We start from the raw sequence: 24,334 nt of genomic DNA, 5'->3' as shown, positions 1-24,334 counted from the left end.
TACCCATAGCTGGTTTTGTTAAGATTGCATTGGTCGCATGTAAGAAATGTGGTGATACCTTGAAGTTAACCCTAGTCGCTTGGCCTGCAAAAAAAATCCATTCTTCTAAGAATCTCAGAAGTTGTCTGCAGTTTAAATACTGTATGTAGCCAGTTCACTTAGCAGACACAATGTATTTCAGACACAGCAAGGCGTTTAGGGTGCAGTTAGCATCAAACATTCAGTGCAGATGGATTTTAAATTAGTCAACAGGCAACAATGATAATGAAGCTTGAAAAACTTTATTTAAGGTTACTAGTTAATACTCTGAAAGCTTAGCATTTTTATACTAAATGTTTCAAACAGGGTGATCCGACCGTTATGTTTTTCTGACACCTTTAAAACAATATTGATTGGCATAACTTCTATGTACAATTCAACCTTAGAAAAATAAGTTATTTTCTCTTAAATTTAAACAAGTTATTCTTTATCGTACTTATACCCTTTTTTTTATATTTTGCTCAAAATAATTGGGCGAGAAAATGGCACTTTTGGATTGAAGTCCTTTCAGTGCTGCAAGGACCCAGAATGCATTGTTTTGCAATGTGTTGCGAGGCCTGCCATTACTGAAAGAGTTAAACCAGTCATGTTAGATGTGCATTTGAAAATAGTCAATTGTTTGTGTAATCCTCTGGCAAGTAAACTCTATTGTAAATGTAATTGACTGTGCATGCAAAGCTATTCTGTATTGGCTTTATGATACACCTGCTGGAATTTACAGAACACAAATTCAACATTTCCAAGTGAGAGCCGGGGGATTCCTTGTAGAAGACATATTCTGTACTAGTTTGTTATTCCTCCAACAGGGACCTATAATAAAGAAAGAGATAAAACTCAGATACACAATTATGATATGGCTAGTCTAAGATAGGAAGCAGTTTTGATTTTATATTCTATTTTAATTCATTTGTCTCAATGCAAAATTCAATGTAATTGTCCAAATCTTGATATATAAGCATATATTTGGGGGGTCAGAGGATTGTTTATTTAAAGCTGCAGTTCAGTCAATATCCTGCATGTGTGTTTTTTTTAATAAATCAGTTCTGTAGTAAGAAAAAATACTTTTGCATTTTCTGTTTTAAAAAAAACAACTTTGAAAGACCAATTTTCTTGTATTCTATTTTAACAACCATTTGCTAAGGCACTGCCCCTTCATGTCCTGTCACAAGCCCTGGCACACCCCTTTGTCAGCCCTGCCCCCACCCCTCTAGCACATGTCAGTGCAGGAATGCTCATGAATATTCATGCGCTTCCACTGAAAGAAAGAAGCAGAAGAAAAACAGATCCCTTCACTAATGATGTCACCAAATTTCGCCGATCAATACATGGAGAATGAATTGAGCTGCAGCTAAACAGTTCTTTAGTAATTAGAGATTGCACACATGAAACTATTGAAGTAAAAAAATTAATTAAAAAAAAAAAAAACTGAACTGCAGTTTTAACTGCTTTGCCAATCAAATACAAATCAAAGGTAACTTGAAGCAGCTGAATAAACGTGCAGCACACACATTATAAAATGCAAGAATTACAGTTAAGCACAAGTCCATCCTATTTTTCATTTTTTTACACATTTTTTTTTAAATTTTGTATGAACTTATTAAACACCATTCTTAACCATCATTTTAATTTGCATTCTTTTAGGATCAGAATTTTTTTTTAATAACAGTGGTTTGCATTGTTCAGTAAGTATCCATTGGAGTTATACTCAAATGACTGAAACATTGCTTGTGCTGTGCTGCAGAATGCAGCTGTACAGTATATTACAATGCTACAAAGTATTTCCAGAAGCCAGTTTGACTAATTTCCTATTTTTTTTTCAAGAATTTCATTACCAGCACTTAGATGTCACAGTCGTTTGGAAACATGAAGGAGACGACAATATTCTTGAATTTTGTAGTAATTTCTAACTTTCTATAACAGGTATGGACATCTGCTATAGGTTGTCAATATTCACAACAATTAGATTCACATGTAGTCAAAGTCAGATCACAATGATTTCAATTTATTGAAGGATACATTCATTAGGATTAGGGTTAGTACAACTGAAAGATTCTCCATTTCCAATCAAAATGAAATTCATCTTGAATTATTGGTTTTAAGAAAATGTTCTGAAATAATTTAAATTCAGAGCATTTCTATTACAACACTTTACCTCTCAGTAACCTTGGCATTAATTAACCAATCTAAGAACTCTTTAGCAGCCATAGTATCTAGGACTTTGTTGATATCATTGGTAAAACTGCCATCAGCGTGTCTTCTGTTCATTTCTTCAGCTGCCTTGGTCACTTCGTTGAAACTTTTAAAGGAAATATGTTGCAACAGCGTCACACGAGCGTCCAAAGTGTCAACATATATTTCAGAGAGCACCAAGGTGCCCTCCATATTCATTATCATCATCCGAAGAAAAGCAATCACTTTATAAAAAACTTTAAAACAGAAGTGCAGTCTCTCACTAGTATTATGACTGGGTACAGACTGGGTATAAAAAAACTTAAAATATAGTTAATGTCAATACTTATTTTAAAATGCATAAAAAGTCAAATAAGGGCACTTGACTGTAAAATATCTGTTGACAGACAATTCTGCAGAGATAATGAGAGAAGGAGGTGGCTGCTTTTACAACACCCACTGCATTTGCAGAATTGCAAGACTTATATGTAAAAACATTGAGAAGGTACTGTACACAATTCTAATTGCTGACCGAAGAGGACCCAGTTAAATATGTGTAATATTAATGGTGATTTTATTAGCCACATGGGACTACGGTCGTATAATTCCAGATAGTTTCACATTTTTATAGAAAACAAGGCATTTTGTAATTGGATGAAGATTTTTTTTGCAGGGGGGGGGGGGTGGTATTCATTAATAAACCCCCAACTAATGCAGGTAATTAAAAATCTCTTTTTCATATTTCTCTGCAACGATCAAAAAGGAAAAAAGTATACAAAGGACTTCAGGTGGTGAAGCTCAGAATTGTCATTTAAATTAGCAAAGGCAGTGGGGATTTCAGGAGTTTTATATATAGGGAAAAGTGAGCAAAGATGTTTAAATTATATAAATTATATAAAAAATTGGAACAATATTGTAGGTTGAAATAATGGGCAAGAGGCCAATATTCTGATTCAGTGCATCCTACAGTGAGTTCACCACAAACATACATAGACTTTGATAAAAATATATCATTTTTGTGATCATGTTTCAAGTTTCTTAGGGAGCCGGAAGTGATACAAATAACTGGCATAGTTGTACTTGATGTACTGTACGTTTGTGATTTTAATATTATTTAGTGGCCTATGCACTAGGCACCGATAAGTCACTTATTACCATCTTATCACCAAAAAAGCCTACTGCTATTCAGTAAACACCGATAAGTCGGCGATAAGAAATCTTATCGGCAAATTACTTTGCTGAAAAGAAAATCGCCAAACACACGGCGAAAAGCCACTTATCACCACTTATCGTCAGCTTTTCAGACTCGTGGTATTCTAGTAGACCCGATTAACTTATCGAGGCTAATCGTGGCTCTAGAATTGGGATTTCCTCTCAAAATGGTCTCGCCAGGAAAAGTTGGCAAAAGGGTGGTGAGAAGCAGCTGATAAGCGGCAAGACGGGACATAGAAAAAAAATAAATTTTTCCTGCATTGGATTGATTCCGGGATTCTCCGGAGCTGATACCCATTAATATTAGCACACGAGACCCTGGGCATCAATCCCATGCAAGAAAAATGCATTTACAGGCAACTTCATTACCTTAGCGGCTAACCGCGAAGGCAATGAAGGGGTTAAATGACAACAGCAGCTTTATTGGGGGCAGAGGGGTGAGTGAAAGGGGTACCTAGCCCTTCCCTCACCCCCTCTGCCCCCAATAAACATTACAATATGTTATAATCACCAATACACAACGGGTCCCCAGGTTCTCCAAGAGGGTGTCTCGGGTCCTCGTCTGGTCCCCGCTGGTGTCCGTGGACCTCCAGGTGGTCCCCGTGTGTGTCTGGGGTTCCCGGGTGGTCCCTGAGGGTGTCTGAGGGTCACCGGGTCATCCTCACAGGTGTCTGGTGGCCCTCGGGTGGTTCCCATGGGTGTCTGAGGGCCCTCGGGTGGTTCCCACGGGTGTCTGGGGACCCTCGGCTGGTTCTACGGGTGGTTCCCACAGGTGTCGTGGGCCCCACAGGGGTCCCCAGTTGGTCCCCATGGGTATCCGGGGTTCCTCGGGTGGTCCCCGTGGGTGTCCAGCAGTCCTCGGGTGGTCCCCGCTGGCCTGCGGTACCAATCATGTTTTAAAAAAATAAATGTGACATACATTTCAATAAATACACCTCCCACTCCACACCAAACACAGTAATGGGCAAAATAACTATTATCCAGATATGGATAATAGCTCATTTGCCCATTATTAAAACAAACATTAGCCAGTCAGCATAAATAAAGTATATAAAAAACGTTCTACTTACCCTTGCCATAATGAAGGGCATCCTCGTCAGCATACTGCAGGGCCATGTCCTCCGTTGCCAGAAAGAATACAATAAATAATACAATCTAACGACCCCTAACATCTTTATCACCTTTGGCGGTTAATAACCGCTATAGTAATTAAGGGGTTAACCATCGTCCCCCGCTAGTCACCTGGGAGGCCTTAACACCCACCCCGGACCCACTATGCCAACCCTGTACCCATTGATTGGCATAGTGGTACATCATAACCATATAATATGGGCATGATAAGCAACTATAGCACTCAATGGTCACCCTAATAAAAAAGCATGATGACCAAAATGAAACAATAATCGAACATATACACAAGCACATTAACACCACAATTCAATCAATAAAAAACTAGCCAACAAATGAAGTAAATACAAGCCCTAACCAAAAAACCTATTAATTAATTTAAACCAGTAGCCAACAAATCAATTAATTAATAAAACCACTATCCAACACATCACTTAAAAATAGGAGCCAACACAAGAAATCATTAATTAAAAACGTTAATTAAAGGAAAGAAAATTACAAAACAAGTCAGCAAAATGACAAACAATGACATCCACAGAATAAACAGAAATAGAAAAATAACACTCAATATAAAGCAAGCATTTGCCAAAAAATGCCTTGGCTAATACTGTATTCATCTATGCCCTGAAGCGGTATAGATTAATACATTATCAGTCAATGGGCAATGAAAAACATAAAATAAACAATATACTGTACAATCCAAAAACCTGAAAAAAAACACATTTACATACATTCAATATTTAATTTACCTTTAGAAACGTTGGCCCTCCGAATCTAGGGTTATCAGGAAGCTCTCGTACCGCGACATCATCCACCTTGAAGATCCAGACCAGGTAACACAATTCTTCTTTCCTTGATCTTCTGACACCTTCTTCTTTCTTGATCTGCAATTATTTCTTTCTTTTCTTCATCTTCTTTCTTCATCTGTTATTCCAAAATCCCAATGGTAAATCCACAACACGATGTTGAATCGTCGGTTTCTTGAGCTCAAATGAGTCATTAAGGCCTTAATATGGCCTATGACGTCACATTTTTGGGGTCTTATGGTACAGCTCCAATGTGATTGGACGCTGTATCATGTGCCCGCCTCTTTTTTTTAAGAATGTGATGTCATCTCCAAGGGCGGTTCGTCACATTCTTCAAACCACATGTCCATATCACATGGTATTAGAACAATTGGGATTGAAGACAATCCCTTTGGTTGCTGTACCATGTGAAAGGTTACCTTAGTTCAAAGGATGTGACATCATCATTTAAATTGATTTGTTGTCTACTGGTTGAAATTAATTAATTGTTTGGTTGGTTACTGCTTGTATTTATTTAATTGGTTGGCTAGTGTTTTTATTTATTGAATTGTGTTGTTTAGGTGCTTGTGTTTGATTATTGTTGAATTTTGGCCTTCATGCTTTTTGATTAGGGTTACCATTGAGTGCAAAATTGGCTTATCATGCCCATATTATTGTAAGGATTGGGCTTCGGTCCTGCCCCTGTGATCCATCCTTGATGCGTCCTGTGACGAGACGGGTGACGTGCCACACACTGAGGTTGCGCACAGGCGCCGCGCTACCCCTACCAGGATAGGGCATAGGCTCCGCCCCCGCAACACAACTCTTGACACTACGGAGAACGTTTCTCGCACTCAGGTGACCACGCGCCAGCGTTACGTTATCAGGGACACGCGTAAGGTTAATGCTATCAACAATTACTCCACACCTGCGGTACACTCCGCCCCTGCTTACCAGTGGACAGACTATGTTTGATATTTCATTGCCTACAGCTTTGTGCAGTCCTGCCATTGGTTATCAGTCAGCCATCCCTGCTGCAGGTTGGCTGAGCATAATCTTTGTTATTGGGATGTAGTGCTTGCCTCAAGCACCCTGCTGCCTTTCCTTGCAAGTGCATACTGCCTGTTGCCTTTCTCGTAGTACCCTGACCTCGGATTGTACCTGGACTTCTGCCTTCCCTGACCCTTGACTTCGGCTTGCATTTGGACTCCCACCTTCTCTACTCCTGGACCTCGGCATAGCACAACGACCATCCGACTTCTCCTATCCTAGACAACGGCAAGTATCACGACCATCCTGACCTATCCTACCCTGATGACTACCACTCTGCACTCCGGACACAGTTTTGCCGTTGTAGTTTGGTGTATACCACCACCCCCCCTTCAGCCTCGTGGTCCCATCCTGTTTGTGGTGAGCACCCGTTATAATGATATGGGTATGATGTACCACTATGCCAATCAATGGGTACAGGGTGGGTACAGTGGGTTCGAAGTGGGTGGTTAGGCCTCCAGGGTGGCTAGCAGGGGACAGGGGTTAACCCTTAATTACCTTCGCGGTTATTAACCACTACAGTGATTAAGTGGTTAGGGGCCATTAGATTGTATTGACGAGGACGCCCTTCATGATGGCAGGGGTAAGTAGAACGGTTTAGTTACTTTATTTATGCTGGCTGGCTAATTTTTGATTTAATAATGGGCAAATGAGCTATTATCCATATCTGGATAATAGTTATTTTGCCCATTACTGTACTGTATCTGTTTAGTGGGGGGGTGGAGTATTTATTGAAATGTATGTCATATTATTTTTTTTACAACAGGATTGGTACTGCAGGCCAGCGGGGACACGTGAGGACCCCCGGAAATGTAATGTTTATTGGGGGCAGAGGGGGTGAATGAAGGGACAAGTACTCGCTTCAATCACCCCCTCTGCCCTCAATAAAGCTACTATTGTGCCTTTACCCCTTTTATTGCCTCAGGCGGCTATCCGCTAAGGTAATGAAGCTGCTTTAATATTATTTTTATTATTAGTGTACGGGAGTATGGGGTCTCCTGAGCTGAACCGCATTGATTTCTGCCTCGGGGACCCCTGCTTCCCTAGATTTAGGCCCCGTTATGGGATGCCAGTGTCTCCAATGCATTAAAATGTCCCGCGTCATGTGACCGGGGGAATAAAATACATAGGAGATACCGACACCCCGTAACGGGGCCTGTATCTCGGGAAGCAGGGGGTCCCCAAACCTCAAATCAACGCGATTCTGCTCCAGAGACCCCATGCTTATCTAAACTAGTAATAAAATGTAAATTAAAAAACATTAATTTCGGACGAGATTTGTGCAGCGAGAGGGTTACATTCCGTTGGCGGATTTTAACAATCTACACGTGGATTCCACCCTCCACTGACGGATTTTAATAATCCAATCCACGTATTAAGCAATCTATGGATTGGATTCTTAAAACCTGTCAAGGGATTGCGGAATCCGTGAATGAATTGCAAAAGACGAATCACCATTTTTGACACTGATCCGCAGAAATCCACAGACCAAAGGAATTGGTCGATCTGAATCCGCGAAAAAAAAATGTGTCTACCTCTATCAGTGATCACCATGATTCTCCTGTTCTCAGAAAGTAGTCTATTGCCATGAAACACCTTCTACTGGCAGAAGGGATATGGTTGATGGCTGCTTTTTAAATATGGGCCAATATATCTCAACCACGCTTTCACCACTTGGACACATCATGAAATAGTGAACACTGTAGATTAATTTTTCTTAGACCAATAAAAATGGCATCAAACATAAACAATAATTATTATAAAAAGATTAATAATGAAAAAAAAGCACCCTTACTTCCTTTTTGGTCTTCCTTTAATTAACCAATCAATAAATTCCTTGACTGCCTGGGCTTCCAAGTAATTGCTCATGTCACTGGTGTAAGTGCCTTCTGCGTGTCTCTCAAAAACAGCATTGCGCCTTGAAACACTCCTGTTCAAAGAAAGAGCATTTCAATTACAAAACCGTTTAAATTAGATAACATTTGTCCCCATCTTTTTCAATATCCCAGTGATTCCCAACAGGGGGTTCAGCAAAATAAAATCTGTAAAGACGGATATCAGGCAGTATAGTGGTTTCCTGAGCCTGTGATGGGGACTGAGCACATACAGTAGTAAGGCTCCAAACTGCACCTTAACATTGAGGGTATAGCTGTCAATTACAGCAGGAGCTTCTGAAGTCGCTTCCCACAATGCTTTGTATCTACAGGCATTGTAGGGCATGACTATGGAATCTCTGGCAGTCATTGAAAGCTATGCCACCCATTCTGTCTGCACACACAGAGGTGCAGTTTGGGATCTTTTTAAGCGTGTTCTCCCCCCACAAGCTCAGGACGCTGCCTGGGATCAATCACACAGTTTTGTTAGCAAATGTCCGATGAGTAGGCAATAATATTTATTATTTAGGGGTTTGCAGAACAAATATTTTCTAGCAGGGGGTGGTCATTGATTAAAGGTTAGGAACCAATGCTATATTCAAACTTTAAATAATATTTCAATAATAAATAATATTATAAATAAATATACTGATATCAAATGTCTACTTAACTCAAGAGTGAGTGCACTGGGGTATCTTTCTCTCTATTGCATTGATTATTATGAGTGAAAGGATCACCCCATACCTCCGTTCAGCACCGGAGCATCAGACATCTACAAACAGTGAGTGCATCTTCCACTACTCCTATATAAAGACTATGGGCCTCATGCAGAGAGCAGCGCTAACAGGAAAAGCGGCATTTTTTGGCGAAATCTGCCTTTAGAAAGGCAGGTAATGGCGAGTGTAGAAAAAAGCGCCATTTTTTTTTTTTTAAATCTCGCCGCGCGGCTGTCGAGAACCTAAATCTCGCCAGTTTTTAAAAGGTCCCTATTCAGAAAGGGACGATCGCCATCTAGCGGCTGTTCGCGCCAACAACATGCCGCGAAATTCAACAATTAGCTCCGCCAACTAAAGTTGGCAAGAAGCTGGAGCTCGGCGGCCATAGGGGAGAAAAAAAAAAACGGCGAATTTTTTCTAAGACATTTTAGCAGCGCGCATCTCTCCATTTTCAACTGGACACACGCATTCATGAAAAAAATAGCAGATTTCTCACCTTCCTGCATATGGAGAAATAAACTCGGCATTTCAGGTACATTTTATTCCCCTCGCCAATTATTTACACCGCTGCTCTCTGCATGAGGCCCTATATTCAAACGTTTCCATCTAGTCCCATCAAGTAGTTTATACACAGTTCAAAAGAAAATACCACAAATTGTCTCAGGTTAAACGAACTTTGGTGTTGTAGTTTGTGTTCAGTTGTTTGAATAATCCAGAATTCTTGTAAAAGGTCATTGCAATATTAGATTCAGCCAATTTTTATAATGCTATTGTTGGTAGATTTACAATTTGTGTGATCATGAAAACAGGAAGTTGCTTTTGTTTGTCAAAGCTAAAAGCATCCAAATAAAATAAATTGTATTAGCACAGTCCATTTTAGCAGCGACCAAATTAGTTGCATTGTAGTTTAAAACATTCAACCATGTAACATCCTCTTTATAATTTTACCTGCACATATAATTGTAGATATATTATTGAAATAGGATCAACAACAATGAGAAGTATGTACCGTGTAGAAGAGCGGTAATCAACTCCAGTCATCAAGAGACACCAACAGGTCAGGTTTTCAGGATATTCCTGCTTCCGCACAGGTGGCTCAATCAGTACTTCAGTCGACTGAGCCATTGATTGAGCCACCTGTGCTGAAGCAGGAATATCCTAAAAACCTGACCTGTTAGTGGCTCTTGAGGACAGGAGTTGGCTACCCCTGGTGTAGAACAATTGCTAAACTGATTTTGTTCAACTAGATGCACAATACATTGTTTGTTTGTTTTTGCAGCCGTGTCAAATGTTAAAATTGTTGTTAATCAAGTTTGTTACGTTTGGCGCATATCTGATTATGCTGACGTTTGTCTTCTGATAAAAGTGATGAGCACACACGGAAAAGTTGATACGGATCATTATAATATGAAAGCATGTCGCTCCTTCAATAGCTCCACATATTCACTCTCCAAATCGTAAACAAGGGACCAACCAGCTTGATGCAAATCTGTGGGCCACAACCTGCACTTATTATGGACTATGCCTAATGCATGGGATTGGTGTTCGCCATATGCAACGGGAAAAGGACATATGACATACGGTTTGTCACAGGAGCATATCTTACTCGTTAAATTAACTCAGAGTCACAGTGGAACTTTACGCGATAGATCCTGTCTGTATTTTGATTTACTGGAGACCATGAAATCAAACTATATTGAATGCTGCAACCAACATCACAACTGTTTTGATATTAATAAAGAAACTGAATTGTAAAGAGACTGGAGCTGAAAAGGAAGCACACACTTTGGGGTCTATGTACAGTACAACAGTCTTCCAGTTGCAAAACTGAGGGGGAAACAGTGCAAGTAAACAGCGCCATGTTTATTAGAAAAAGAATTCCATTAAAAAAAGAGGAGGTCTTCCTTTGATAAATCTGGTTCTTGTCATTTGCACTGATTTTGCATCCAGGAGACTAGTAAATAATCACCATAGGGACTGATTCTATATGTGCAGAAGCAGACGGTTTAGATTAAAAACTATCTGATTGGTCACTTTTGCACATATAGAATGAGTTTCATAGAGTTAAATACATTATTCTTGGCTGTTTACCAAATATCTCTCCGCTGCAAAGCTAGTGAAAAAAATAACACTGGGAGTATTTCCTTTGCACCAGTTTTGCTGTTGGGAAATGTTAGCTCCAAAAGATGAACAGAATTCATACCATTATAGGATTGCCTGCTAAAAATTATGATAGGCTGAGTTAATGCACATATCCTGCTGGGAAAACTATTTATTAGAAAACACCCAAGAAAATATGTTTTTAGGTGTACTGCTGCGGCTTATTTTATTCTAAAACATTGCCGCTTTTTTTCCTGGCTTTTTTCTCGAATGCGACGCACTTCACCGGGAGCATGCCGCATTCATTTTGCGTTCTCAGCCACGGGTCATGCGAGGTTGACGTGCGGTTGATGCGTTTATTGAGAATGGTTCGGATTTAATAGGTTGCAATTCTTCGCGTGTCCGCCAGATGGCAGATATTCATGAATTGTAATGCGCATGCGCTTCAGTAATGGGTCGACTTGCAGGTGTTTCGTTTAAAAAAGATACCACAGTGTGCTATTGTAAATTGGCCTTGAGACTGAAGGAAGAGGTTTCAATAATGTATCAATTTAGGCTTTTCAGATTAAAGAAAGACAAAGACCAGTTTCTGTTATTCTCCAGAGACCCGCCGCCATGAGTGTTCAAGTGCAGCCCGTTTTCCAAAAACCCGACAGAACTTACGCGTATTTGATATGGGCCACGATTAATGCAACAGATGATAAGATGGCAACAGTTGTTCAAACAGTATAGTGGCTCAGGGGCTTACAACACTTCGGCCAAAAGGTTAAACTAAAAGACCATTGTATTTAATAGATATCTATACATATATATTTAGGCACTGTACCGTGTATAGATTTCACTGGTTGTGCACTGAGCTCTGTCTGTGTTTCATGTTCTGTCTCTGGTTTTAAAGATATATCGCCATGCTCAGTAGCACTCCTCTGTGACACCTATATGCTTATGTAACGGTTTTTCTGACCTGGCCTGACCCACCCAATCTCATATTGGCCCCTGTGGTCTAACCAGTCCCCATTACAGTGTAGTGTCTGGTGGTGCACCTGTTGGCAACAGGACTCCTGAGTCTTCCGCATGATGTTGTGTGGGGATTGCCAACCCAGACAGGCAGCTGAGGTAGTGTGCTTGAGTCCTACCTAGATCCAGTGCAGCGCCTCCACCTCATCAGGATCCCAGCGTGAGCTTGTGGATGGTCCTGGTGAGGAACTCCTCTGTGGTGCTCCTCTCTGTGCAATGATTTCACACTTACACACGAGAGTGTCTTTAATCAGGAACATCTTTATTGAATACGGTGGGCCAGCTGCCCTCCACAATGGGTGTATTTAGCCCTCCATTGTTCACCGTACTTCCCTTTGAAAGGTATAGTCCTCCTAATGTAGGGATTCCCTATCCCCGCAGGGATATCTACCCTGTGCCAGGTCCCTGGTCACAGTCTCATAATCAGCAGCTTAGAACAGAATCACTCTTAACTCCTTCCAGAACTGGGAAGAACTATTACCTAATCCTTCAACAGCTTAGCAACCACTAACTTTTGATCAGTGCTGTGCCTTATGTATCCTCTGGGGGCTGACACAACTCTGACATCACTAATTATGGATTCAGAGCATGTGACCACTCCCATCCATACATAGGGCACCTCACCAGGGTGTGAGGGCAAACCTCCATAATTACTGCTGGCATGCCCATAACTTACCAGGCCTTATTGTCAGCAGTAGAGATGACTGCAGCCATTTTACAGCATGGTTACATTCTCCCCCTGGTGAATCCCACCGCCCCCGGCTGGGACCTAAATGTGAAGTACCTTTCTCCAGGAAGCACTGTAAAATGATCACACACACATAATCATTAGAACATACAGATTCATGAAAAACAAACCACATCGCGCCAAGCACGCCCTGTCCAGCAGCCACGAACTCACGCAATGCTATCTAGTACCTCCTAATAATAGTGCCGGGGATCGGGTTTCTTAACCTCCTGACCCCCCATGTCCAGGACAGTCACGCTGTAACTACGCGGCAAACCCTTCTCAAGCCGGTACACCACCTTGTGTTTGTAAACACTCCGCCCTATGCTCCACACCCTTATTAGGTGTTCAATTCGTTCCTCCGCCTTACTGCCAGTAATGGCACCCCCCTTATTGACCATGTATTCCTCTATGGTCTCCCTTAACCATTTGTCCCTTTTATCCTCAATCTCCTGCATGAGGGTTTCTGGGACGTATGGATACTCCAAGCCATGGGAGTACTTGTATTTGGCTGTAATGGCCCTTTCAGCCCGGCTACACCTAGTCAAATTGGCGTTCCCCGCTCTCCCTGGTAATACTCAGGACAAGGGCTCATCTGGGTCCACAGGGTCTGATAACATCTCAGGACCCATTGGTTCAATCTCGTTCCGGCCTATTAGGAACCACCTGAATTGTAATTCTTTCCTTCTCTCGGCGGGCGTGAACTCCCCTTTAGCCCACCAGTAGTCCACCACATCATCCTTTTCTAACAGAAACCGCGTGCGGTCCATCCACCCCACATATCCCTCAAATAAGGGAGCCCACCAACGGGTCTCCCTAGGCCTCTCGGGCCCAGACTCTAGAGAGTCTCCCTCTTCGGTACCCCCCCAAGAGCATATTCCGGAGGTCCCCGCTGAATGGGGTCTGGACCACCTTTCATGCTTCGGCGTCTCCTTCAACGGCACATCAGCCACTTCAGGCACCCACCTGGACTCCGACGCTTTTCCCAGCTGCCCTCCTCGAACCACCCTCGGAGTCATAACTGCTCAGTCCCTCCCCAGTCTGTTCCTCACCAACTCCCAAGGACCCCTCCGATATCCCCAAACTGGATGTGATCCCCGGGAAAAGGTGATTGGGGCAGGGTCATTAGCTAGGGCGTGGGGTTGGGTATAGGGGTAGGCGGTTGGCAGCCGCGGGGTTCCAACTCGCTCTCCATTATCGGACTGTCCCGTACCACTGAGCAGTGGGACCGCCGGCTGAGCCTCACCCTTCTCGGTCCGTCGCTTGCTCTTGGTCTTCCTAGTCGATCGGGAACCACTGCCCGATCGCCGAAGCATTGGCGATCTCTTTCCGGTTGCTCCGCTGCCTCCGCCGGAAACTACGTCATCACCGGACGCGGAGGTGCTGCCATCTTGGGATGGACCCCCATGCGGGATCTCTTCCTCCACGATGACATCCGGAAGTACACCTACTGCCACGTGCGCCGTCCTGGCCTGGCACGGCACCTCCTCCTCTAGTGTCAGCACCGGAGCCTGGCAAGAACAAGGACTATTCTTACCAGTCCACAGGGTGGGCGTGGATCGCCCGTCACCGCTGGTCCCGCCGACCCGGGGGACGGATGGGCTCCGCCTTTCAACTTTTCTATCCACGGGGGACACTCCGCTCCTCCGGCCGTCACTACCGGTAAGTGGTTCTGCCGCCCTGTTCCCTCCACAGGACACTGCCACCGGCCAGTCCAGGGTACTGGATAGTTCTTTGGGTCCCTCGTCTGAGGAATCCACTTTAAGGGTACTTGGGGTTGCCGATCGTGGCGACCGCCTTCTCTTCTCCCGGTCAGTCGCCTGACCGATTGCTCCATTCTCTTCGGACCCAGCCGTATTAATCGGCTCTGATCCCCATTCTCCTGGATCTGCACCCTGGGTCCACAGTGCACCGGGGGACTCGGCGGACAGCCTAGCCGTATCCCCCGTTGGGTCATTTGCCTGGATTGGCACAAATGTGGGCATAGGCCACAGGTACTGCGTGCCACACTGTGGACAGCGCGCCGCTGTACCCATGGTACCGCCGGGCAGTCTGCATTGCAGGCAGAGGCCTACCACTGTCTCAGTGCCCGCTACTCGTATCACCAGTACCCCCCCTGGTACTGCATAGGGCTGAGTGGACACCATCGTATTCACGTCTGGGGAGCAGGCCATTGTCCTGGTGGGAGACACTTTCAACAATGGTCTGTTCTGGAAGCTGGTTCCGCGTGAGTGACCAACAGAGGTTGGATTGTCAGCAACTCCTTTGTTCAGCTCCGCCCTTATCTGACACAATTGGAACCGCCCCCAGTAGTAGCGATTATGGGCGGGTCCCACAATGGGATAGGTTGTCCTTTAATTGAGGCCGCACCTCTTTCAGTCCTAGATGGCGCGGCCACAGCTTTCGCGCCCTTATTCCCCACTGGGTGGGGTTCTTCCTTTGGCGCCAATCCCAGCCGATTTCTTGCAGCTGCCTTGCATGCAAAATACCCTTCCTTTCCGCACACAACACTTTTAGTAGCAGCGCTGTCGCCTCACCAGCGCTTTGCTCCGCTGGATTCATACCCACGGGGCATAGTTGGAAACCACTCCCCCTGGTTGAGATTAGGGGAGGGTCCCACAGGGTAATCGGTTGGCTCAGCACTGGGGCTGAGTGAGTCACTGTCCATGAAGGCGCGGCCGCAGCTTTCGCGCCATACCCCCCATCAGGGCGGGGCTCTCCTGTTGGCGCCGCTCCTGGCCAACTCCTTGCAAATTTTGCATTTGCAGAATTCTCTGCAATCGGCCCACGCGGTCTCCCAGGGAAGCGGGAGCCGCCATTTTGGGTCGCACTGTCAGTCTGGTCAATGAATGAGGTAGCGTTCATCTGTTTGTTTGCCGACTGACAGTCACTCTCACTGTGTTCTCCTCCTGTTATAGCAATGTCCTCAACACAGTCCTCCAAGGTAGCGCCTCGGTGTCCTAGGCAGGACCAAAACGGGGCGGCCACTGCTCTCACTCCACTCCATAGCAGGCTCGTGACGGACATATCAGTAACAGCTTGCTCTTTAGCGGGGCGCACGCCAGGTGTGCTCTCCCCATCAGCCTCCGGTCACCTATTTGGACCATCCGCACCGCGCGGATCCTCCACTCTTGCGGTTGCCATAGATGTATTGTTTCCGTAATTATTGCACATGGAGCTCCTCTCTGCGGGGCAGCTACCACACCGGCACAATAAAGATTTCCCTGATGCACCACCATGTGTACCTAATGTAGGCTGGACTCGTGTATGCACTACCTCAGGCTAGGCTCACTCTCTCAGTGTCTGCTGTATCTCCTTCCTCCCAGTCGGTGCTCCCTTCGGTAAGTGGTTTGGAATGGGCTAGAGTACTCTGGGGCTTCCATGCAGTACTGGGGCGTCTACCTATCTTGGTTAGCCTAGCGCAGACCCTCTCCAGGATTCCTGACCACGTTAACAGGCTATCCCTTTAGGCATCCTACCAACTAGCACTGCCTCAAGGTGACTAGGACAGCTATAGCCCGGCTCCAAACCCCCAACTCCTTTCAGGCCCCTAGGTCGTTCCAGCGAATTGACAAACTCCATCAGCCCCCTGACTACCCGTAGGTTCCGTCCCAACACAGCACAAAGTGGCAGCAGGCACTCTCCCTGTTTCCTAGTGTGCCTAGCAAAAGCCTGTCCTGTTGACAAGTCATCTCAGCAGCGCCTCCAAATGTAACGGTTTTTCTGACCTGGTCTGACCCACCCAATCTCATATTGGCCCCTGTGGTCTAACCAGTCCCCATTACAGTGTAGTGTCTGGTGGTGCACCTGTTGGCAACAGGACTCCTGAGTCTCCCGCATGATGTTGTGTGGGGATTGCCAACCCAGACAGGCAGCTGAGGTAGTGTGCTTGAGTCCTACCTAGATCCAGTGCAGCGCCTCCACCTCATCAGGATCCCAGCGTGAGCTTGTGGATGGTCCTGGTGAGGAACTCCTCTGTGGTGCTCCTCTCTGTGCAATGATTTCACACTTACACACGAGAGTGTCTTTAATCAGGAACATCTTTATTGAATACGGTGGGCCAGCTGCCCTCCACAATGGGTGTATTTAGCCCTCCATTGTTCACCGTACTTCCCTTTGAAAGGTATAGTCCTCCTAATGTAGGGATTCCCTATCCCCGCAGGGATATCTACCCTGTGCCAGGTCCCTGGTCACAGTCTCATAATCAGCAGCTTAGAACAGAATCACTCTTAACTCCTTCCAGAACTGGGAAGAACTATTACCTAATCCTTCAACAGCTTAGCAACCACTAACTTTTGATCAGTGCTGTGCCTTATGTATCCTCTGGGGGCTGACACAACTCTGACATCACTAATTATGGATTCAGAGCATGTGACCACTCCCATCCATACATAGGGCACCTCACCAGGGTGTGAGGGCAAACCTCCATAATTACTGCTGGCATGCCCATAACTTACCAGGCCTTATTTTCAGCAGGAGAGATGACTGCAGCCATTTTACAGCATGGTTACACTTATATATATGTTGTGGGTATTTTGGGGGTTCAATATGAGCTTGCAGGTGTCCTGTATGTTTTAGTAATGTAAGTAGAAAGGTCACATGACAATAAAAAAATAACAGGTAGAATAAATCAATCCATATAATGGAATTTTATGGAGAAACCACTGGAAGAGAAGAAAGTACTTGTAATCTTCTTCTCAAGTGAGCGAACATAGGGGTTATTGAGTAGAGTGCAGACTGTGAGGATGCGAATTGTGGCACTTTCACATGGAAACTCCCACTGAAGTCAGTCAATGCTTCCATGCAATAGTCAACCAATGAACCAATCGGCACAATGAAGATTAATGGAAATGTTTTATTTTTTCATTTACTGTAACATATTGCTATGCACAACTACAAAAAAGGGTCCAAAGCAGACAACCATATTTTACAACTGAGCTCCAAATTCACCCATAAGTCTATAAAATGTGAAGGAGCAAACACCATGCATCCACATTGCTATTCAATATGCTGTGTCTTAGTCCCACTGGTATTACTTTGAATAGAGCATACATCTTCCCCAACACAGGAAAGATGTGCATACTGAAGAAGAAGCCTACAGTACTGTATGTGCCAAAATGGAAAAAACGTTAATAGTGGATTATATGAATAATTAACCCATTTGAATGCATTTGTTTCAATCAAACCACAGTAAAAGCTGCTAAAAACAAAATTAATAAGTATAATAGTAGATTCTTACTCTTGTTTTGGACGTCCTTTCACCAACCAGTCGACAAATTCTTTGGCTGCTTGAGCTTCCAAGTACTTGGTCATATCACTAGTGTAAGTGCCTTCTGCATGTCTCTCAAAATCAGCGTTACGCCTGGAGACTCCACTGTACCAAGAAAAGCAGTGGTTAAATTAACAGCCATAGTGCTAAGCTACAACAAAGTTACATTCACTAAGCCATCTAATGTTATTTTCACATCTTTAGTGCTAATGGTGATGGTTAAACAAAATACAGTATAGCGTTGATAATACTTTACAAAGCTTTCATTATATAGAATACTGAGTGAAGCATTCAATAGAATAGAGAATCAACAAGAGTTACATGATTAAGTGATTTATTTGTAGCTCCACGGAGACTACAACAGTAATGCATATTTATACAGGAAACACTTGATTGGAGAAGGTATTTCAACTGACTAATGTTTGCATCTGTGTGTATGTGTTCTAAGTAGGGACTGTTGAAGTTATTAGCATGTGCCAATTATGTGGAAATATAGCAGGATGTCTTTGTGCATACAGAATAGCCCATTTGTACTATATTTAATTATAAACTTGTATGTATATACTGTAACAGTCAAGCACTACGGAATCATATTTTAGAATTATATCAGAGCACACACTGGCCACCCAGGTGCATACACAATCCTTTCATTATAATAATACACTAGGAAGGTGGGGATATAATAATGTTCGATATTGGCCTACTGTATATTGTAACATATATAGGATTTCCAATCAGAGATGTGCAAACATTCTGAAAACTTTAGCAAACACAGAAATTTACCATGTTTGTAAATAGTTTTCATACAAAACAATGGCAAGTTTCACCCCAAAAATACCTTAGTAAAAATGGTGAGATTTAAAATTTCAAAGAAGTTATGAAATTTGTAGAGAAAAAAATCACTAAGGTTTTGCTAAATTAGGATTTAAAAAAATATATATATTTTTATACTTTAGACAAAGCCTCACGCTTAACAGCCTGAATCTTAATATTTGCAATTGCTTTTGTAACCCTGGATAACACAATAACATATATCATAATACATCGTAGTTAATACAATACTCCTGTAATTATTGCTATCTTCATATTAATTACACACAGGGCACGTCGCTACACCAGACACACACACATAGAAACATAGTCTACCTGGTGCAAGGGAGAAAAACCGTAAATTAAACCACACATATAATCAGAAGACTATAAACAGCCCCCTATAATTGCACTCAAGATAGGTGACAGGTGAAGTATAATGTCAACCAGTGAATAGCTGGATATGAGCCAAAACATAGGAATTAATGCTAAAAGGTCACACTCAAATAGAAAATAAAAAAGACTTTAATAGTTATACTGTAAAATCGACGATATGTGTGGTTTAATTTATCTTCATATTAACTCTGATTGAAACAAATAAGAGGAAATTATAAGTTGCTAATGGGAATTGGGGGTAAAATGATTAAGTAAAATGTATCTTTTAAGAGGGATTCTAAAAACAAATAAGATTAAATCAAGTGCATGTAGCTGGTGAGACCTACAGTACAGCTGGTTGCATTATCTGAAACAAAGGTAAATTCAGTTTTTCACTCTAGGATTCTTACCCGCTTCTTTTAGTGTTCATTAACCATTGGACAAAGTCTTGAGCACGCCTGGAGTCTAGGTACTTGCTGTAATCACTAGTAAATGTGCCTTGCGAATGACGTTTGACTTCATTGAGCTGTTCTGATCCACCCAGCACTTCATCCCGTGCAGCATTGACTGATCTGTGTCCATAATATTTTAATTTGTGATATGAGTAACAATTAGGGAGCTGATGGAATATTCCCCCAAACTTTGATCCAAGATTGCAATGCAGTTGCTAAACAGCAATCTCCAAATGACCACATTTTTTTTATCATGATTAACAAATCTCAACACTCATTTACCTGTATACCTACAGTGTGTGAAGAACACACATCTTTAAATTCAGAGGGATCAGGTTGTTAGAAATGCGCCCATTTGGGGATTTCAATTTTCAACTTTAGTATTCCCAGTTTCATCTGTTACTTTCTTGGTGGTAGAAGCACAATTACAAATACACATTTCCAACAGGGATTTTCTACATGTCCATCACATTTAAAGAAAATTTTACATTTATTTATAAGAATATAGTGATTTATTTTCTCAAGTTTGAAACAGAATTCGGGATGCTGAAGTGTGAACCTATTGTTTGCATTGATACAGTGGATCCCAGAGACCCATACTGCATCAGGAACTTAAAACCCTTTCATTAAAGGCCTACTGTATCCATCAGAAAATTGTCTTCTTATCACCTAATTCATTTTTTCAACTGTCTATTATTTTATTGTACGACAAAAATCTACTTTGACATATTTTTAAATATTCTACCTGTAGAAAGCGGTATGTTTCCCTATTTATGTGTGCATTAAACATACCTGGTCTTGTCTTCTGTTTCTTGAAGAGGATTTTGCCAGCTGCCTTGTAGTAGCATAAAAAGAATTCCGACCATACAATAAATGCTCTTCATGTTTATTCTATAATAGATGAGGAGCTAAACATGTTATTTCTAGCAAAATACAGTATATTTTTTTATCATGACCACAACGTGCTGTAAATCATGTTCATGATATCTGAAAAGGATTATTTGTCAATGAGCAACATGGAAAACATAGAGATGAAGGAACATATACAAGCTTCCCTTCAGTTTTCTCTAGGTGTAAAGCACCAGCTGGGTTATATTATTAATAAATAATATATCCCGTTACTTTTCAATAGAATGCTGCATTTTACATAGGGTGGGCAACTCCAGTCCTCAAGAGCCACCAACAGGTCAGGTTTTCAGAATATCCTTACTTCAGCATAGGTGGCTCAGTCTTTGACCTGTGCTGAAACAGGTATCCTGAAAACCTGACTGTTGGTGGCGCTTGAGGACTGGAATTACCCACCCTGCATTAATATACATCTTCTCTAACTGTGCATGCAATGTATTGTATATAATGTATACCCTGTTCATTTATGTAACTGTATTTTTAATTATGTATTATTTGTCATCTTAACTATGTCCAGGACATACTTGAAAACGAGAGGTAACTCTCAATGTATTACTTCCTGGTAAAAACATTTTATAAATAAATAAATAAATTATAAAGTTGAGTAAAAAATATAGTTCTTCCAAGAATGTAAAATAATCCTAGAAATTGACAATAAAACCTCATTTTTCTAATATTAGGAAAGATCCCCTAAGTACTACAAGGTGAAATGACACATATAACCAAAAGTATGATTAATGCTCATGGAAACATGCTCAAAGATCTTGCATGGTAACACACAACTCATAACTTTTTTTAATTGTTTATGCTATGCATGAGAAAAGAGGAATTTTATATTTCAACTTATTTAGATGAACAAATGTTATAATAAAAGAAAGAAGTATGAAGCAATGTAACTGTGTGTGAGCTAATCAGTGTAACCCATTCAGACCATTTCTCATCAAATAATTAAAAAAGTACAAATTTACAAATTTTATATATATATAACAGTCATTAAAGTGTATACCAAACAAAGCTAGAATAACTATAATTTTGCATCAGCTTGATTCCTGCTGAAAGAAAATAGATGTTTTTTATTAATACATCTGCAACTATAGCCCTCAAAAGCAGGGCTATACAGCACATGGAAATAAGGGATGTGGTTAAAAAACATTACAAATAGTCTCATTGCTCCAAAAAAAGTAGTAACAGTATCAGTAAGTAACATTACATTTTAGTTTTACAGTTAGAGGATAATTCAATAAAAATGTACACATGTGGGTCATTTATTCATAATTATTCATTTATAACTATTTCCTTACTTAAAATATATGCTGAAAATATATGCTTTTGCTCTACATAGAATTTTACTGGCATTGTGAGTTTCTGACTCCCAGAGCTTACGATCTAATTTGGGCTTTCTGAGGCACAGGGTGATAACATGGCTTCCCCACAGGCACAAGAAGAGATTCATTTAAATCAAATGTCTTTGACCCTACGCTATTCTTTCAAAGTTTCTCCACTACAAAGACGGAGGTAATACAAGTGCAAAAAAACAACACTGGACTTCAGATGTTCTCAGTTGGTCTTTTCTTTTGGTAAATTAGGTTCTTGTAGCACTTTTTGAGCGAATTTTGCAGACTTTGTTAATTACTCCTTACTGCAGTTGATATGCTATAGTAGGGACAATTACGTATATAGCACCAATCCTGAAAAGCTGAGTGATTAAAGTTAAGTTATTATTGGTGGGTAAACTCTGTATTAAATAAAAAATGTGATTTAGAATGTTGTGGCGGTTTACAGAATACAAATACAGTATATGGCAGACGGGACAGTGGTTTGCGTCTCAGAGCTTTAATAAAGGGTATCTTTAAATGATATTTATTTTAAACAGAAAGTAGCTAATTCCAGGCAATGCTAAATAGCATGTTCTTACATCAAAGGAGTGCAACATTGAACATTTTCAACATAAACTGCCTATTTAAATGGAAACAAATATCAAATATGTACAGTACACAGCCCAAATACAGTTATGTACGCAACCAATATAACCTCAAAATATAGGGGGGGGGGGAATAAGTGACCTGCAGCCTAAATATGAAATACACTATATGGGGATAAAAAAAAAAAACCTTTCCTAAAACAATAAAATAAAAAGTAAGTTTAAGCAAAATGTTTATTTTCTGTATGGTCAGTTTTGTTGAAGTCCAGTGGAAACTACTCACCTTGAGACCACGTGAAGTGCACTTCTAAAGATGAATAAAATGTTGGCACTGTCCCTTCAGCAACTTTGGGTTTCTTTCTATCCTGATGATGAGACGTTCTGCTTATCCACATAGCTTTTTATAGTCTTTTCAGCTTCATTGAGCACTGTGAGAATGCATTACGTGCATTAATTCTGACACTGCTGATCATGTGATTGGCTCTGTTTTAAATGTTTCACATATGACCGCTTTTTATTTAATTTAAACATTAGAGACGGCTGGAAAATCATTTCGAAGCAATTGTACACATACTGTACAAATACTTTCTTTAAACAACAGTCCAGGTATATTGCAATGTCAGATAAAGAATTCAATAAACTCTGCATTAAGTACAGTACAGTAATTAGCACAGGACTTTCTCAGTACTTCCTACAGGTCTTTAATCTTAACATTAATAGAGCTGGAAAATTAAGTGTTTGACTTTAATAATTTAGTAAACACACTAGTTATGTGCAGCTTTTTATAATGCAAATAAATCATATGAAAATTGTCGCCACTTGGTAAACTGGCACATTAAAGATAAATGCATGGTGTATTACACATGTGATAATGTAGTTTTAGGAAAGATCCTTTTAAACTCTTGTCTTCTAGTGCAATTTAGTAGAAAGGGGGAAGGGAGATATAAAATTGGTCTTAAAATGCTTTGAAAAATAATAATACAAATTAACACAATTTATGAAAATCAGTGAAATCTGTTTTAAGCTGTATATTATGGCTACTAGAAATAAAAGCAGAAGAATAAATAACGAAATACCTGTAATCCATCTTCTTATATGGACTGTTGCAGGGGTGCACAAACTTCTTGAGCTGCGCCCCACTGCCCGGGAGCCGCAGTGTTCGTGACCCCCGCTTTCCCAGTGACTAGGCATCAAAAGACGTTGCGGGTCATGTGACGTCACGTTACGAGACCCTACCGTGTCATTTGATGCTCGTTGCCATGGCGACGCGTCGCCAAAGACCCGCAGAGAGCACGTAAGTAAGTTACAGAGGCCTCGCGTCCATTTAATTTAAATGCCGTGTGGAAAAGTGCGGGACCTCTGTAACTCCCCGCACCTCCCCAACAAATTCTCCCGCCCCTCTGGACTGTTGCATTGTACATATAGGTTTTCCATATGAGTGGCTTCTGAGTATACCAACTTTACACCCATACAAGCTAAAATATAGATGAATTGTTAACTACAAAAACATGCAAATATGTATTTCAAATGGCCCTTACAGTATCCATAACACTGCGCAAAACAGTTTGTACTAACTTTACTTAAAGTCTATACAAACCTTCTAATATAGGTGACTATTACTAATTAGAATGTTTGTTATTTGCTTCTCCAGCAAATATTTGCCTGCACAGTTTTTGTGAATGTATGGAGAGAGAGGAAGAAGAGAGTCCCAAGTGCACTATATACAATATATCCCCTCAAATACACCTTCAAATAACGTAAAGAGATACATGCCAAAAATGGGAACA

General features: G+C 41.6%; 1 protein-coding gene across 5 annotated transcripts; it reads right to left on the bottom strand.

Moving 5' to 3' along the window:
• Positions 1–265: 265 nt before the first annotated feature.
• On the bottom strand, positions 266–22,970 carry LOC142499616 (pro-glucagon-like). Of its 5 annotated transcripts, XM_075609216.1 has the most exons (7): positions 22,831–22,970; positions 20,513–20,611; positions 19,679–19,840; positions 18,054–18,188; positions 8,179–8,313; positions 2,192–2,335; positions 266–849 (listed from the first exon to the last, which is right to left on the bottom strand). In XM_075609216.1, exons 2-7 carry the CDS (start codon positions 20,602–20,604, stop codon positions 831–833), a joined length of 687 nt encoding a protein of 228 aa, XP_075465331.1. In that variant the 5' UTR covers positions 20,605–20,611; positions 22,831–22,970; the 3' UTR covers positions 266–830. The 5 variants fall into 5 exon arrangements, with proteins under 5 accessions (XP_075465331.1, XP_075465333.1, XP_075465334.1 ...); XM_075609218.1 differs by lacking the exon at positions 2,192–2,335; XM_075609219.1 differs by lacking the exon at positions 19,679–19,840.
• Between the last annotated feature and the right edge of the window lie 1,364 nt (positions 22,971–24,334).

This window comes from Ascaphus truei, chromosome 7 (assembly GCF_040206685.1).
Source record: "Ascaphus truei isolate aAscTru1 chromosome 7, aAscTru1.hap1, whole genome shotgun sequence".
Lineage (NCBI taxonomy): Eukaryota > Metazoa > Chordata > Amphibia > Anura > Ascaphidae > Ascaphus > Ascaphus truei.
This window is presented reverse-complemented; position numbering and strand designations above follow the sequence as displayed.